Source organism: Lichenostomus cassidix, chromosome 1Aa (genome assembly GCF_008360975.1).
Source record: "Lichenostomus cassidix isolate B80296 chromosome 1Aa, HeHo_3.0, whole genome shotgun sequence".
Classification (NCBI taxonomy): Eukaryota; Metazoa; Chordata; class Aves; order Passeriformes; family Meliphagidae; genus Lichenostomus; species Lichenostomus cassidix.
This window is the reverse complement of record NC_139480.1, coordinates 14,792,166-14,810,403: the sequence shown is the minus strand read 5'-3', so window position 1 is coordinate 14,810,403 and position 18,238 is coordinate 14,792,166. Positions and strand designations below refer to the sequence as shown.

Genomic DNA, 18,238 nt, shown 5'->3' with positions numbered 1-18,238 from the left:
AAGTTGGGAGATATCAAGACTGTGTTATATGACCAAAACCCAACAATCTCAAACTTCTGAGATGAGGCTTGCACATACCTCCTTTTGCTTAGTTCAGTCAAAAAATAAAAAAGCATCTGAAAGCATCAGTAAGAACCAGAAAACCAAGATGAAACTAATGGGGAAAAGGGGAAAATAGGTTGTAAATGCTACAGATCTTAGGACTGAAGTTAAAAAATATATAAACGAAACTAAATACATACAGGAAAAATTCAGTGTACAGCTTTCATTGTGGCATCTACCACTTTATATATATTATTTAAGAAAACTGAATCAAAAAGTTGTAACTTCCTACGTTCTCAGGATCAGGTCTGAAAAAGCTAGAGCTGATCCAAGTCAGTAATTTTTTACTGATGCCTGAATTTCTTCTTGCAAGTCATTGTAATATTTTTATTTTTTTATATTTGATGTATTACTTACAATGAAGAATGATTCTATGTCCTCGGTAGCTTCACTGGTTCCAGTGGCACAGTTTTACTCACATGGGTGAACAAACTCAGTCTTAATTTTCTGGAGTGTAAGTAATTTTCTAAGACATATTTGAAAATTGCTAGTTGTTTTAATAGAACTAAAGGAACCAGTTTTATTGATATAAAGATATAAATGCTGTAACCAGGATATATGGAAAGGCAAAAGCCTTTAAAAATGCACTAGAACTACAAGTTCAGATTTGTCTTAATAACAAGTATATATGACAATAAGCTGAAAGTAACAGTTAAATTAGAAATACAGGTATTTTAATTTTTTTGACAGTTAAAGATAATGCAAGAAAGTGTTTTGGGAAAGAAGGGTTTTTGTCTGTCTCTATAAATTACAAATTTAAATGCGTTTGTTTACAAGCCCTACAAATCATTAGGGGGCATTGAATTGATTATACTAAACCCACCATTAACCCAGCTGATCACGCAACACCCAGCTTGGGATAACTTCTGCATTGGCACAGCTTCTTGTCAATTAATGGCTCCTTGTGGTCAGGGAATATTAGAATGTATGTGACTTTGTTACTAACCCTAAATGTCAAAATGTTTTCTTTTGTGCTGATATATTGCGTATCAACTGCTCATTGAATGTGATTATGCTATAAAAGTCAATGGTTTATTAAAAAAAATCTACTTTTTTCATAAAAATGTTTGAGTATTAGAGCACATGTAAGTGATGGTGGTTTGAAATTGCACTCCAGACAATTTAAACCAAAATTACAGTTGTAGAAAGGAAATAAGTTTTACCTCAAAATAGACTGTGATCTAATAGAAAGTAATTCTGAGTTACAGCTCATACTGCATTTTTCATCACCAGCACCCTCCATCTGTGCATTACTTATGTTGTTATGAATTTGGCAACACTTCAGCAGTGAGCTACTGTTTATAAGAAAAGATCCCAGCAGCTAAAAGTAGCTAGTCACTGGGATTACTCATTAGTTGCCTTGTGAACTGCTCAAGGCAATATCTTGAAGAACTATGTCAAAATCAGCTTTAGAAACCATGAATTTGAGAGCTTTCACTCACACATAACAAATGCTCTAAGATTATCGTTGGTCAGGTTGGTGGGCTTGGAAGGAACGTTCTTTTTGTTGGTACCGAGTGAAAATTTTCTCATTTTGTGCAAGGAAACAAGAGGATAAAAAAAGCTTTTTTCCTCTCTGCAAGAAGAAATCTGACGCAGTGGGAACTCAATCACCCAGACGCCATGAATGCTTGCAGAAGGTAAGCTGCATGTACTGCATTCCCCTCAGGTAGGAATAGAAAAACAAACTATTGGCAGAATATTCCTCTCATGATCTTCAGATGATGCTCCCAGATGATAATGAACTGTGTTATTTGATTTGCAGCTACACACAACAGTTTTTACTGATACAAATGTTAAACATCTAATTGTGCAATTACTTTCTAAAAATCTCAACTGCAGAACTTGTTTTATTGATTAATTCCGTTTTGGAGATTGTGTTTCCTAGTCTTTCAGTTTTAACAAATCAGTTTTGACAGCTCTCTTCCAATTGTGCAAAAGTATGTAATTTGTGGTTTAAAGTTCTTTTTACTCATAAGCTGTATCTGTGCTAACATTTGTGGTAATCTCTACTTTATTGTGGTAGTAACAGCAGGAACATGCATAAACCAGATCTGCAATACATCTAATACATCTCAGACCCTTTTCTAGGGAACATGAAAATCACAAGCTAATTGATCTCCTTTTGGCATTCCAGTTCAGATATAATAGTGGATATTAAACATTTCTCTTAAAAAAAACTAAAAAAAAAAAAAAAAGCAAAGCAAAAGCAGCAGGAACAGGGACGTAGCACTGGGGTTTAGCAGGCAATTTTCAGTGGAGGTAATAACTAGAGGTCTGTTGCCATAGGCAAATACTTCAATGTCAAATGTTACTGCAGAGAATCCTGAAGATATATTTTGCATAGTTACTCCTGACTGGTTATCTTTGCCTAATGAGTACCTTGACACAAGTCCCCTCTGAAAAGCAGAGACAGAAAACATGTCAGAGCAGGATGGGATGCTCACATGCTGTGTTTATTCCCATGGTTTAATGCAGCAGTGCAAAACCTGAGGGCAGCCCCCCTCTGCTGCGGGGGAGGGCTGCCCTAGAACCGGAACACGCAGGATGGTCATTCCATGGCCACGAGCTGTGGGGCTGGTCAGACACGGTTCTTGTAGAAGCGTTGCAGGTTTAGAAAGGCAGCTGTTTGGTTCCTGGTCTGCATGGTGTTTTTATTGAGGAAAACAGGGGAGGAGTGGGGAGACTGGGGAGGGGGAAGGGAAGGCAAGGGAGGGTGCAGGTTCCATATGAGTCCAGAACCAAAGAGGCTGTTCCGGATCTTGCTGGGGATTTTATCTCTAGGGATGGGGGGCGGTCCTGACTCACATCCAGTCAGAAGGGGTCAGGGGGGCGGGGTCAGGGACAGGAAGGACACACGTTACAACAAATCCACTTTTTCTCTTATACAAAAGGAAAAAAAAATTTTCTAGTTCAGAGTCTTTTGGAGCTGGTAGAAATTTCTTCAGTAGGGCTGGAGTTGAAGCTGCTTGGCTGAGGTCAGGTATATCTTGCTGCTCTGCTGCACGACGGGGCTGTGCTGTCTGCAGTGCCCCTCCCAGCTTTGACATGCAGGGAGAGGGGCAGAGCTTACACACAGCTGGAAAGACACAGGGATTTTTGGAAAAGCAAATTTTTAGAGAGCATGGTAGAGGGGCTATTTGGGGAAGAAGAGGGTAGAAAAAAAGGGGGTGAGGAGTGATTTTTTAAGTGTGATGGTACAAGGGGGGGACTGGCAAGGCGCCTGAGAGTATCGGTAGCAACTCAGCGTCTTTTTTGACGGGATGCAGCCTTGCTAGTTACCTCCTTATCAGAATGGGAGGGAAGAAGGGACATGGGAAGGAGGAAAGGTATTAATAGGGGTAAACAAAACATACTGTAACTCGAAAAAGGGTTTTAACTAAAGAAAATACCTTTCTTTTTTGAGGATTGGGTGGAGAGGGCCTTTTCCGGAAGCCCTCTCTAGCCCAATTCTCAAAATGCAACACTTGTTAATCTGTCTAAGGTTAAAATAAAAAAGAATTAGCTGGGTTTTAAAACAGAGCCCTACACCCTGCCGTGTTCTATGACTCAACCATTCACACTTCTGCACCCCCTCCCCTGGGGGGTGCCTTTAGCCATTCACACGTTTCCCACCCCCTCCCCTGGGGGGTGCCTCCAAATCACATTCATACAAACATTCACTCCTCCTCTGCTGCAAACTACACCTTTAGCAGAGGTCCAGGGTCGGAAAATTTCCCTGAATAGGCACTGTAGGCGCTATCGGCTCACCCCCAGAGCCTCTCTTACTCTTGGGTAGACTTTTGCCGACTGACAAGACTGGTCACCGCTTTCCGGTCCCTTGCAGTCTTCTTCGTCACTGTTTTATCCTCAGCAACTCAATACAGACTTCACAAGTTTTCTACAAGTCCCTTCAGGGTCCTCTTCTTGGGACTCGCCTGTGTCTTTACAGAGTCTCACAGCTCGCGGCCACCGCGTGTGCTGCACAGCAGAGATGGTGTTTGGCTGTGCAGAGTTGGTCTCGCCGGGGAGGGGCGCCCGCGACACAAAATGGCGGCTCACAAGATGGCGGCGCCCATGTGCGGGCCACGCGGCCAGGGTGGTCTCCGTCTGCAGCGCAGGCAGCGTCCCGCCGCGTCGGCGGCTCCCTGCCGTGCGTTCGCCGCTCCGCCGCAGCCCCGCGCGGGCTGGCGGGGAGGCGCGGGCCCCGCGGGCCGGCGGCCAGCTCGGCCCGGCCCGGCGCGGCCGCGCCGCCGGCCCCGCCGTTCCCCGAGCGCCGCCGGCTCCCGCCGCCCCCCAGCTCCCGCGGGCTCCGCTGCTCCCCGGCGTGTAGGCAAGTTCTTACCGCTGCCCGCATTCTCCACCACTTGCAGCAGTGCAAAACCTGAGGGCAGCCCTCCCCTGCTGCGGGGGAGGGCTGCCCTAGAACCGGAACACGCAGGATGGTCATTCCATGGCCACGAGCTGTGGGGCTGGTCAGACGCGGTTCTTGTAGAAGCGTTGCAGGTTTAGAAAGGCAGCTGTTTGGTTCCTGGTCTGCATGGTGTTTTTATTGAGGAAAACAGGGGAGGAGTGGGGAGACTGGGGAGGGGGAAGGGAAGGCAAGGGAGGGTGCAGGTTCCATATGAGTCCAGAACCAAAGAGGCTGTTCCGGATCTTGCTGGGGATTTTATCTCTAGGGATGGGGGGCGGTCCTGACTCACATCCAGTCAGAAGGGGTCAGGGGGGCGGGGTCAGGGACAGGAAGGACACACGTTACAACAGTTTAAAGCTTTGGAAACTGGTAATTTTTTATTTGAATCATGCCACTTTCATAATATTGCAAAATGAAAGGGTATGTTTTTTCTCACACAGTGATCTGTATCAATAGTGAAGAACAAGACAGTGAAGAGTAAGAGCACTGTGTTTCCTTTAACAACCCCATACCCAGTCTCTCTGCCTGTCAGTGGGAGAGAAAGAGCAAATGGCTGGTAAATGTTTTGCATTTCCAATTATGGAAATTATTTTATTAGCCCCACAGAATTTGAAGAGCTCTTTCCCAAATCTAGTCAATGATACAATGCACACTCTGGATTTCATTACAAACACTACTGAACTGTTAATAAAAAATAATAATTTTTAACTTTAATCTTGCTTTTTGTTATGTCAGGATACATTCTCTCCGTGCTCATAGACAGAAAACTAATGGGAACAAAAGTGAGAACTGGAACAGCACCTCTGGGTTCAAGCACCAGCATGGAGATGATCTTGTTACAGTCCATACCCTTTACACAGTGATCATCGTGGTCCTTCTAGTGGCACTCTGGGGAGCCTGGTCAAGAAAGGATTCATCCTTTTAGCAGCAATATAGCAGCTTTCTTTGTCAAATATTTAAAGAAGTATTTGTGACAATTATATGTAGTCAAGAGTTACAAAAAAGTGATCTCAGGATATTTCCGTTTACTTGAAACTTATATGATTGCTACTTGTGGAAGTGAATCTATGAAGCATTTTAACAGGCCATGTACAGAACACAATTTTGTGAGTAACATAGACCTGTTTGACCTGTACACGTTTATATTACCCTCAGCATTTATATAAAACTTTAAGCACAACATTCTAGAAAGAAGAGTTCAACTTGTGTTTTATTGGTCAATGTTTTGTTTGTCCACCCCAGCTTTCCATTTTTGAACTTAACTTGTCGAGTCTCTCTACCTGTCTTTAAGATTTCCTGCCCCAATCCATGGTAAAACATACACTATAAGCAGGGAAGTAATCTGCCATGTCACAATAACATAGGTAGAAAATAATTAGTAAACTCAGCTATCCTGCAGGCAAAGGAAGATCTCTGAACAAGACAAATTCTCATCTCCGTTGATGAAGAGAGTTTATGTGGGACTTGCATCCATGTATTTTTAACTTACAGCAATGACTTTGTAAACTCAGGAATAAAACAATGAAATAAGCTGTATTTTTGAAACCTTTGTCACAAAACCAGCTGGCTCAGTCTTCAGCCTTGTATATTTTTAAGTTATCTGCAACCACCACTTGCTTTTCCATAATTCATCAGTCTCTCATGGCAGCACCAGCTTCTACATACACCAGCCCATCACTGATGGAGGGCATTCCATACTCCCACTTTTTCAGGGAACAGGGAAGTAACCCCACTCAGATAATCTGCAAGCTTTCTGGAGGTACAGCTAGCTGGCAGTTTCTGTTCAACTCTTTGTTAGTTGTCTACTCCTGATGAACACAGGTTAGTGGACTGGCAGCTCTGAGTGACAAGAAGTACAAGATGTACAAGAAGTAAAAACTGGGAATCCAAGTTTGGAACTTGTGGGTAAAAACTTCTATGCAGCAGTTATTTTATTACTATTTCTCCTGTGTTAAACAGATGTTTAACAGATGTTAGATGTTTTATAGATGTTCAAAAAAGGCCGTGGTTTAAGCAAACCTGTCTGCTGTTATTTTAAACTATCAAAAACATTGTAGTTCAGCCAGTAAATCTTATGATATATTCCATGTACCAACCGGACTGTCAGAAAAGGAAAACAAGTCACTTGTTTTCCGTGGTCATTCTCACATGCTGATGTTACACTCTTTTGTTTTTAAACAAGACTCAAGCCCTTCCAAGCTCCATTTTTTACTACTGACTCACATTTCCCTTTAGAGAGGATGATGCATTCTGTGGAGCCATCTTTAATGCAAGAAGTCAGCACAGCCATTTGTCCCAAATCCTTCGATAAATCTTGTGATTCCACTGGTACTTTGTAACTAAATTTGCCATTGGTCTGGTTGGTAAGAAAAGGATGGTATTTGTACTCTTGTGTTTTAACTAAGGGAAGATTTAACTGAATTCAAAATGCAAGACAGAAGCTAGGGATTTCTGTATTAAATACAGAAACAGACAAAACTAGGTTTATATGTCAGTTCACTGGTCTGCTTACTGGCACTGGACAACATTTCAACTCTAAGACTTATCTCTCCCTCAAAATATATTTTGTTTTCCTAAACACTATGTGTAAGAATGTGAGGCATGCTCTTCCAAATATCATTCAAGTACACAAATCATAATACCTCAGAGAACATCAGAAAAAAAAATGCAGACAGCTATACAGTTTTATGCACATCCCAGAAAACAATACAGCATAAAATAACAAACAGTATAGATTTCTACCTAATTAAGATAGTAGTTTTACTTGAACAGGATGCCTGCATGTGATTAAATTATACACATGCAGGGCTGTTGCACGTGGTGACTACTGGAAATCAAGTCTTCTTGGTTCCCTTTGAACTTCCTAGCACTGGTTAAAAAAGCAAGACAACTTTTATAATAGTTTCAGAATGCTATGTAAGCTCTATTGACAATTTAAATGGATACAATCTATGGTGCAAACTTTTCCGTGAATTCTGCACCTGTAGCCAAGTTCTATTAATTCAGCATCACTGTGCATAGATCAATGTTACGAAGTGAAAGCACCACTTGTTATCCTGTAACACCAGCAATGGATGACATCTGACTGTCAGGTGCTAACACCACCATGGCATTATCCACACTGACCTTATTCTTCATCGTACACATCTCTGATGCCCCTGCTCCACACTGCCACTGGCTGCCACGGTGCCCCTCTGCCCCTTCCTGTCCTTAAAGGGTGGGCAGCAACTCTGTCCCAATAGCACAAAGAGGGAGATGCTGCTGATTGTTTACGGGAAATTTCATTTTTCTAGTCCACCAGCAATACTTGGGCTGTAAAGATGTCTTTTCTGGCAGTAGTATTGTTAAAAGGGTATCATCCATCACCGTGCCAAACCGTAACAAATCAGGGGACAGTTAATAAAAATTATTTACAATGTCTGAATCCTGTCTGGGACTACCAAAACATTTGATGAAAGAGAAAAGTAAGTACAGATTTCCAAGCCTTTTGTTTAAGTTCAGCTTGAAGTAGTGGCAATTTTCCCTTGTCAAGAAAAAGAACAGAAATGCCAATGGCAAATTCTGCTTGGCACAGCAGAGTTGCTCTCTGTGCTAGAACACAGCTCAGATTACCCCTGTGTCCAAGCTTGGTTAAAGCTCAGATGTAACCAAACTACTCAGTATTACTTCACTTCCTCTGAGATTTATTTCCACATTTTCATAAAACATCTTTTGTTGACATTCTGCAAACAACACTATCCAATAAGGTGCCGATTTTTTCTTCCTGTGGAGTAACTTTGTACATCTGCAGAAAAAAAAGAACAAGAAAAACAGGAAAGATGTATAAGGAAGAAGAAAACTGATGACATACCTTCTAAAAACTTGTACACAAGAAAAGAGTATTCCCCTCTCCCCCACTTCTACATTGGAAAATCGTATCTTGTTGTGACTGCAAGACAAAATTGGGACTGAGGAACCAAGCAAATTCTGAAACTGCAAGAATAAGGAAAGCTAAGAAACTGAACAAGAGCAGCACTTTTAGCTCCACATGTTAAATGCTATGATTTGTCCAGTTTCAGTCATATGTCTCCTATCAATACTTTGACAGACATAATAAAGATGATTTAAGTTACTTGGATTTTATGACGTAGAACACATATGCTTCAAGATACCTATTTAGCATATGGTCATCTGTTAAGAGCATATGTGCCCTAAGACAGCTCCTAACAGCTAATTAACATGTTTTTATTTTAACCACCCATACTGGGACTATTTAAGTGCTTAAGATTATGAAATCACTCAGGACTGAAATTTTTAATTAAATTAATATTTGCCTGAGAAAACAGGAAGCAAAAGTGCCGGGATGGTAGGCAGCAATCTGGAATTTATTTTTATGTTCAAATTTCCTGACAACATAAATAATTTGAAGACTTAAGCTTTGTGATGTTAGGGTGTGACAACTTGTTTTAACTAAAAAATTGTAAGAAATAAATAATCAAGGTCCACTGAAAACAAGTTTTGAGATGTGCTAAGGATCCTGAGTTAATTATGTCTGTTTATATTTAATCACACAACTAAATAAACTATCCCTTTTCTCTATGCCAATCTTCTCTTTTGGCTACACACCTTTTTAACTTTGGCAGTGTCTGTTAGCTGGGGGAGTTCATCTAGAGAAACCTGCTGGCCTTCCACCTGAGATGCTATATCTGCCAAATTTACAGTCTTGTCTCCATCCACAACCAGCACAATGAGTACTGCTGTGTCGCTGTCTGAAATGCCGAACTTTTTAAATGCATCGGAAATCTGAGAAAAGATTTAAAAAAAATAAAATATTGTGAGTCACTTTCTCACTACATGTAAGCAACCTTTTCAGTTACTCTGTCAGATACACCAAAAGTATAAATTCACAAACATTTTACATTAATGGAATTCTGACAAGCTACAAACAGTAACAGTAAACTGGTTATTAAAAATAACATGATTATTATATAAAATAACACATATATATATAACATATAAAAATAACATATTATAACATAAATTGGTTATTTTAAAAAAACAGTGACCTCTACTAGTAGCCAGGTGGACTGTTAAATGAATACATGTACTTAGTTTGACTGTGTGGATCTTAAGAAGCTTTTCTAACAAAAACGAAATTTGTTCAGTAAATCTTACATTGTTGCTCGGTGAAAGGCTGAAAATAATTTCTGCGTAGAGAGTTCTGGTCTTCATTTTACCTATCTTCTGTAGATGCACTGCTTTGTTGGCCGCCACAAGAATCTGAAAAGGATCTACAATCTGTAAAACACAACAGAAACAGGTCGAAATCTGAAAAAAATCCTGAGCACTTCATTTTGATAGCCTAACTCTAACAAAATGGACTAGATTCTGAAATTATTTATGGGTTTAAATGAGAACAAAGGCACCAAAGAGTAGATTTTTGACAGCATGAATCAATTACCACTAGAGTTTACACATGAAGCAGATTTAAATAGCTCCACCTAGTAGGATGTGAAACGAATCAAGACAACAATTGTTTTGGCCAATCGTACCAATGCTCTGTTTTACACAGACGAGCCCTTCCGCTGTGGGACACAGTAGTGAATCCAAGGGGGGCATTTGCACAGTGCGGAGGGCACGCAAAGCGACTCGTGTGACAGCGACTGCGAGCACGGCTGTCCTTCCCTGAGCTCCCTCGAGCATCGCCACACCGGCAGGGCGGCACACGCTCACTCACCATCGCAGGGTTTATCAGTGCGCCGTCAATGGATCCTTCCATGGCTTTCTTCCGCAGAGCAGCGGCATTTTTCACGTGCTGGAAGAGGAGCAGCGTGACGCTGCGCTCAGGGAACAGCTCCAGCCGGTGCGTCCGCTCCATGCCGCGGCGCGGGTTATGGGCGGCGCGGACAGCACAGCGCTAACAACACGCGGCCCCTCGGAGCGGGGCTCAGCTCTGCCCGCAGGGATCCCCTGTGCCCGTGTCCGTGTCCGTGCCCGGGCCCCGCTCCCGCCGCTCCCCCCGCCCTGCCCGCCCGGCCCGTGCCGCCCCTCGCCGCTCGCCCCTCCCCGGAAGGGCGGCCCGTCCGGCCGGCGCGGAGTCGGCATGGAGCGGGCTGAGGCCTACGGCTTCTCCGGGGCCATGAGCGGCGCCTTCCTGCTGTCATGCCTGCTCTTCGCGGCTGTCAGCCGCCGGCAGCGCGGCCCCTACATGGACGAGGTGTTCCACGTCCCGCAGGCGCAGGCCTATTGCCACGGCCGCTTCCTGCAGGTCAGGCAGGGACTCGTCCTTGCAGCAGCATGGTAGCAGCCGCGCAGAGTCGGGGGTGGCCGAGCAGGGACACTCGCCTGCGGCCCTTGTTGGCCGAAGGCAGGTTTTGTAGCGGGCTGGAGCAGCAGGGCGCCGGGCAGCGAACACAGCGTGCGGAACCTTCAGGGTTGCACTGAGGATGGCAAGAGCTGTCTGAGCCTCCGGGCGGAGCGAGGGGGCCGCGGCGGGGCGGTGAGGCGGGCCGTGGCGCGTCTCGGGCCCTCTGGCCGGAGCGGCTCCGTAACGCGGTGTGTGTCGCTTTGCAGTGGGACCCCATGATCACCACCCTGCCCGGCCTGTACCTGCTCTCCGTGGGAGTGGTGAAGCCCGCGGCGTGGCTGCTCGGATGGACGGGAAGCGTGGTGTGCTCTGTGGGAATGCTCAGGTTTATCAACCTACTCTTCAGTGCTGGGAACTTCTATTTGCTGTATTTGCTTCTGCTCAAGATACATCAGAAGAATAAGGTATGGTCAAAGTAAAATAATCTTATGCACTCCTACAAGCAACTTCGATGGATTAGTGTGTGCTCCCTTCACTACATATGTGAGCTGCGCTCAGTTTTATATAACTGCAAGTATCCCCATCAGTTAGGCCAAGAAGGCACATTCCTATTCTCTAACTTTTTGTAGTATCTTTTCTCGCATAAGGTGCAGTTCTCTAAAAATTCACTCTTGCACATAACTTTAAGAAGTCCCACTGAAATAAAAGCGTATATGCAGGCTCACTATCTAAAGGTCTGAATGCTAATCTAGTTGGAATTGCCTAAGTGTGCTCACAAAACTTGACCAGCAGCTCCTCAGCTGTTCAGTGTCGTTTATGGGGATTTCTTCTGTTTCAGCTACAGGGATTTGGATTTGTCCTTGTTGAATTTCATCATATTTTTGTTATCTCATTCTTTCAGCCTGTGTGGGTCACTCTGGATGACACCTGTGCTCTTTAGCAAATTGTCTGGTCCCACCTATGCAGAGCCAACTACAGACTTGATGAGCTGCCTTCTCGTTTTTGATAAACATTTTAAACAGGATAGGTCCCAGTGTAGATCCCTGTGGTACTTAGGTTGTTATTGTATTTTGAGTAGAGTGTGCCCTGTTCACCGTCCAGCCAGTTTTTATATGTCTAGCTGTCCACACATCCAGACCATAACAGCTCAGCTTGGATAGAAGAATGCTGTATGTTTAAAGTTCTGGAGTCCTCCACTACAGTAGATAAATTGTTGTGGTGGTTAATGGCCTATTCAAAATCCTTTACTTTAGTAAAGTTACCTAGTTTGACTTTTAAACTTAAGACATTTTTTCCCTGTTCTCTGATAACTGAACGATTCTTTTACTATAAAAAAAAAGGTGTATTTTTGGAGGATCCCCTTCATGTTTAAGCACATGGTAACACTGTACAGAATTGTGTCGGATTCAGTAAATTGTTTCCACTTTTAATGTTACACTTGGAAGTGGAAACATAAATGTAAGAAAAAGTTTCATGACAGTAGTCTAAGCATTAAGTGGTATTTTGGCACTTCTTGGGGTTCAGCAGTTTTTTTATTCCTCTTTCCTGTAAGGTGGTGAGTGGCTGTTTCACCCCATGCTGCATCATTCAGAAACATAATGCAACATTTTTTAATGTTGTGATTTGTGGTGCATCATGTAGTGAGGGGGATAACTGGGAAGAGTTTTTAACTGCATGGTCTCCTACCTGTTTTAAAGTTTCTTCTCTGACTCATGAATGATAATGAGGATAAACAGTAAAAGCTGCACCAAAGATTAGAAACTCGGAGTTGGCCACTCTGTGGGCTGGGTTCAAAAGAAGTGATAGTAGAGGCACAGAATTATGGTGTCTCACACATAAACAGAATCTCATTATGAGATTGCAGGGGCATAAACCATTGATTTTATTTTCTTTTCCCCATTAGTGCAGCTTTTTTATCCTAGAGACAGGAGCAATTATGCTCCCGCCATGATTTTAGTGCCACAAATATGTGCATAGCTGACAAATGAAAGAAGTTGGCATATTTTCGTTGCCATATTTTTAACTCACCTGCAGTAATTTTCTGTACTTTCATTTGTGTGTTAACACTGTATAACTATGTTAACATAGCAGGAGGTTAAGAAAAATGCAGCATTTGTGCAATAATGGAAACAAAGAACATAGGAGATGTTATATTGTGTTAATGGAATTCTCAAGAGGGATAATAATTTTCTTTTAATACATTATTTTATTTTATTGGACATTGTCTAACCACATTTTTCTGCTTTTTCTTTAGGCTGTGTCTGGTTTCCAGAGGATCTTGTCTGCATTAACTCTAGCAGTGTTTCCCACCCTTTATTTTTTTACATTCCTTTATTATACGGATCCAGGATCAGTATTTTTTACTCTCTTTTCCTATTTAATGTGCCTCTATGGTAACCATAAAATTTCTGCTCTCCTTGGATTTTGTGGCTTCATGTTTCGTCAGACGAATATTGTGTGGACAGTTTTTTGTGCTGGAAATGTTGTTGCAGAGAAGCTAAATGAAGCCTGGAAGATTGAGTTGCAGAAAAAGAAAGATGAAAAGATTTCTTCCAGGAAAGGATCATTTTCAGATTTGACCAGAATACTGCAATTTCTTGTTAAATATCTCATATCACCAAAAAACTTAATTACGCTTGCAGCTTTAACTTGGCCATACATCATATTAGTATCTCTCTTCTTTGTTTTTGTCTTCATTAATGGCGGAATAGTTGTTGGTGATAGAAGTAGTCATGAAGCATGTTTGCACTTTCCTCAGCTGTTTTATTTTCTTTCCTTTACTGGTTTTTTTTCCTTCCCTCATTTATTGACCCCTACTAAAATCAGGAAGTTCCTTCTGTCATTGCGAAAGCACCCTGTGCAGTATAGCTTAATCACTGTCATCTCATTATTCCTGATCTGGAAATTTACCTATGTCCATAAGTATTTACTAGCAGATAACAGACATTACACATTTTATGTCTGGAGAAAAGTGTTCCAAAGACACGAGCTTGTGAAATACCTGTTAGTTCCATTGTATATATTTGCTGGCTGGAGTTTTGCTGATACACTAAAATCAAAATCAATATTCTGGATCTTAATGTATTTTGTATGTTTATTAGCAGTCACAGTTCCTCAAAAATTGCTAGAATTTCGTTACTTTATTTTACCATTCTTAGTATATAGGCTCAATATTCCTTTTTTGTCTCTATATAGACAACTTCTGGAGTTGGCCTTTTATATTTTAGTAAATGCTGTAACTTTTTATTTATTTCTAAACAGAACATTTCAGTGGGAGAATAGTGATGAAGTACAGAGGTTTATGTGGTAACTTTTTTTTTTTTTTTTTTGATACTTTTATACCTGTAGGAAAACACAGTTCTGCTTCAGGACTGGACTCTGGAATGAAACAATGTGTTTTGCATCATGTAAGGACTGTCTTCCCCAGTTGGAATTGGGGAAGTAAGCTCTTTGCTTATATTCTTGCAGCCAAATGCAAGATCTGTTATAATGTGAAGGCACTTCATATATTGAATTTATGAGAATTCTAAAATTCAGTATGAGGGGAAATGTGAGAACACCTTTCTGTAATTAATGTAAAATAAGGGAGATGTTTGCTGTCATTTTTTATGATAATAAAATATTATATAACATACCCTTGAAGTTATGACAGTTTTTAAGTATGTTTCAGAGGTTTCTCTTTAAAAAAAGAAAGATTTCGGTATTCAACCTTTTTCATTTATCTGTATGCATATTTATTCGTCAGATTAGGCACTTTCCTTCTAGTTTTATTGGTGGTGAAGGTATAAACCACTACTAAAGTACAATGTTTTCAAAACCTCCTATTTCACTGAATTTCCACTACTTTTTGTCAGTAAATGCTTACATTAGTTTTGTAAACAGAATGAAGGCTCTTAAATCAGTAGAGCATCTTGAACTATTTATTTCAAACTGATATTTAGACAATACTGGAGACTGTGCCCGTGTACATTCTTTGGGGCAGTAAATGTTACTGTACCACAAAAGATAAATTGCAGTTGATAATGTGACCTATTGGAAGGGGATTAATTTACAGATGTCAGACTGCAATGTGCAGTGGATTGCAGCCCTCTTAGTAATCGAGCTTTTAGGTCCTGTGGTTCTGTGCTCACAGGTTTGTGCAGAAATCTGCTCTGAGTGCACTCCTGAGTTGAACTGAGTGTTTCAAAGATCTTTGATGTGTATCTTCAAGAAAAGCTTATGGCATTTCTGAATTATTGTTATAAATATTTTTTGTGTTTATACAAATCTAATGCAACTTGAGTTTTTGTATATATAGATATATATATGTACGTTTTACAAAGGTTATGTATATATATACATAGATATACGTATATATATTTAAAAGCATCTGGTGGGCATTATCATCAGAATAAATTAAGGCTATAATGGTTCCTCTCAGTAAATGACTTTGTTTAGACTCAAAAATATTTTATTGCTAAATTATGTGGCAGGGTAGGGTGGTGTCCAAAACTTCAGGTACTGTATAGCCTCTTTAAATTCATTATTTTTCTTTAATGAAAGTACTGCAGCCAAATCTGTGCAAACAGATCATACTATTGCCACTCAAGCCAGTCTGAAATGGAATTGTCTCTCAAAAGGTCAGTACTGGGGAGTTATGGACTCAGGTCAGTACTGTTACTGTTTTCTTTTAAAATATACAGATCAATGTCCTGGCTTCAATTCCTTCCCTGTACTAACAATGATGGGTGTGGTGACCTCAGATTCTTTCTGATCAATGGCTTTGCAACCCTGTTTCTCCTAAGGAAACCCTCAAGCCACTCTTTAGTGAGTAGGTGTGTTTGTATTAAGATAATTGCGTGGCTGCTCTTTGCTTCTTGGCCTTTTGCCAGCGTGGTAATTTGTTGTCAATGTGTACCTTAGGGAAAGTCATTTTCAATCATTCCCTATTTGCTTCAAGTTAAGGGAACAAGAGAAACCTGAAATGGATTGGCAAGACCACCTTCAAAAGCAGTGTCCAGGATGCTGTGTTGTGATTTTAGTATCACAGATTTGGGAGGGGAAGTCTTGCATTCCTTCTGCTTTGAATTTTATTTTTGTATGTCATGCCAATAAAATCATGAACAGGATAAAGAGCATTTGCCTGCTTAAATACAACTTCATGTGTGCCCTGAAATTCTACTACTGAGCTGGAATGGTAACATGGGAAGGCATGGGGCTCTGTCTAGAATTCCAAATAGTATTTTAGATCCAAGGCTTTTTCTGGTTTTATGTAGGGGAGCAGGTGTTCATTCTCTTGAGGAAAAAAAAATTCCCTTGCAAAGATTCCTGTGTGTGTAGTCCTCAGGTGTTTTGTCCAGCATGTCTGTTGCTGGTTTCAAATGCCTTCAGTGATCAACACTGTTGAGAGACTGTTCATGCTTCCTGCCTTTAACAGAAGTAGTGACTGTGTTTCAAGTGAAAGAACCAGTTTAAATATGTACAATTTTAAAACATATTTTTGTAGAGAAAAGTGAATGCAAAAGGTCCACCAAAATTTAGAGTACAATACTCTTCTAAGAGCTCCACCCACCTCACAAGACACTAGAAAAATTACATGTAGAGAGGTGACCTGTTGGGGCTGTTTAACCCATATTATAAAATGGTATAATATTTTATAATGGAATTTATCACTACGCTTACAGATTTTAACTCAAAAGTACAATTATGTTTAATATATTTTGTTCATTTAAAAGCAGGCTGAGTTGATGTAAGTTTAATTAAAGAGTAGGTTGATGAATTACTGAAGTATGAAAGGAGAATGTATTTGTAGAGTAAATCTGTTTTCACTTTTGCCTATGAACCTGAGGGTGTTTGCAAGTAATATTCAAAGTTAGCCACATCAGTCAGAAATCAGGGTGGTCATATTTGTATCAGAACTGGTCATAAAGAAAGGTCTCCAAATTCCACCAGTATCTCCTAGAACTTTGACAAATAGCACTAGCATTGTTGAAATACATTGAAAAATGTATTTTAGTATTTTGCTCCTGAAATATTTCCATTGTCATTATTTGTGTTTTATTAGCTGTTTTCCTTAAAGACATGCAGAAAGGACTCTATTTATCCTGCTTTATGTTGCCAAGGTTTTCTAAATTCAATACAAACGTAATTTCTTACAAGAGCTTTAAAATGCTTGTTTTTTGTAAATTTTCGTAGTCAGCTATCAATTTAGAATAAAATCACAGTAATTTCTTGAAATGTTCAAGGTAAATCCAAAAATAGTATATCTAACATTTCTATAGTGGCTGCTTTTTAAAAAAGGCTCAGGTTTGGTTTTCTTCTTAGAAAGATGATTTTTCAGTAACTGTTGGAATAATAAAAATAGCTGAACAGCCACAGCATGCCTGAATTGTTTTGAAGTGGGGGGGGGAAGAACAATAATTGGACAACTTTCAGTTAAAAATACGTTGTTATTCAGCAAGATATGAACTTTGATAATCCTTTATGCTGTGAACTGCATTTCCTACTATTTGTAAACATTCTATATTTAATTCCTTTTAACTTCTTTGACAACACATGTTCATGTTCATAATTAGCAAGTATTTTATACCATCAGCGATGCTGAAATATTTTTTTACCTGTTAATTTTCTAGAGCATCGATAAATAAGATCGATTACTTCTGTTAGAAAGTAAGGAAAAAGTATTCTATAGTGTCTGGGGGCAGTTTGTTTTTGTCCTGTTAATGCAGCTCTGATGTTTTTTGTTTTTCACAAGGTGGCAGTCCTGTGCTGTCTTGTTGAGGTGACCAAGCACTTAGTGCAATGCTGCTTGAAATCATAATGTTGTTCCAGCAACAGTCTGATAATTAGAAAACTTCAAGTTCTCTCATGGCTGGTTGCTTGTTTGAGTAGGTGGTTTAGCTATGATATCATTGTTAATTTTAAATACATATAGTATGATAAGTTTTAGTAGAAAAAGTTTTGTGCATCTTTAAAGTGTCTTATTCTGACATTTTTTTCTGTTTGGGAAATTTTCATCTCTGTTCTGAGAGAACAAATGAAACTTGAAATCCTACTGTTGAAAAGATGTCATTGTTTTAAACAATGTAATTCCTTAACAAAATTACTGTATTTCCTTTTGGTATTTTATTATTAAATTTCATTGTTTTCTTACTTTCTTTGCATATTCGTTCTATTTGTTTCTGTCTAAGAAGAAAAAAAAACTAAGAGGACAAATTGAGAAAAGCAGAGTAATTATGCTTTTGAGACTGACACATGGTGGTTTTCTAAAATATTCACTCTTCTTAGTTGGATGATGCACATATGAAATATAAATGCTCAAATATCTGTTGGCCATGTAGTAATCAATATACTGCCTTTTAAATGCATCATCTAGTTATTGTGTAATGAAAAATTGTAAAGCCCAGTCCATGAAAATGCTTCCAATTATTTTAAGCTTTGTCTATATTCACCATCCTAATTTTTTTTCCCGAAAATCT

The 18,238-nt window shown here is 40.2% G+C and overlaps 2 protein-coding genes and 1 long non-coding RNA gene across 4 annotated transcripts; 2 read left to right on the top strand and 1 right to left on the bottom strand.

Annotated features, from left to right (window-relative positions):
- Positions 1 to 566: 566 nt before the first annotated feature.
- On the top strand, positions 567 to 6,031 carry LOC146443224 (uncharacterized). The gene is made up of 2 exons (XR_014846393.1): positions 567 to 1,742; positions 5,231 to 6,031. It is a non-coding gene; the product is annotated as an uncharacterized LOC146443224 (long non-coding RNA).
- Positions 6,032 to 8,161: 2,130 nt separating this feature from the next.
- On the bottom strand, positions 8,162 to 10,352 carry TPRKB (TP53RK binding protein). The gene is made up of 4 exons (XM_085041356.1): positions 10,212 to 10,352; positions 9,650 to 9,772; positions 9,101 to 9,277; positions 8,162 to 8,279 (listed from the first exon to the last, which is right to left on the bottom strand). The coding sequence occupies exons 1-4, from the start codon at positions 10,350 to 10,352 to the stop codon at positions 8,193 to 8,195; spliced, it is 528 nt and encodes a 175-aa protein (XP_084897482.1). The 3' UTR covers positions 8,162 to 8,192.
- A 15-nt stretch (positions 10,353 to 10,367) lies between these two features.
- ALG10 (ALG10 alpha-1,2-glucosyltransferase) lies at positions 10,368 to 17,912 on the top strand. 2 transcript variants are annotated; one of them, XM_085041331.1, is made up of 3 exons: positions 10,368 to 10,742; positions 11,048 to 11,245; positions 13,036 to 17,912. In XM_085041331.1, the coding sequence occupies exons 1-3, from the start codon at positions 10,368 to 10,370 to the stop codon at positions 14,089 to 14,091; spliced, it is 1,629 nt and encodes a 542-aa protein (XP_084897457.1). In that variant the 3' UTR covers positions 14,092 to 17,912. The 2 variants fall into 2 exon arrangements, with proteins under 2 accessions (XP_084897457.1, XP_084897468.1); XM_085041342.1 differs by having other exon boundaries at positions 11,048 to 11,256; positions 13,036 to 13,203.
- Positions 17,913 to 18,238: the final 326 nt, after the last annotated feature.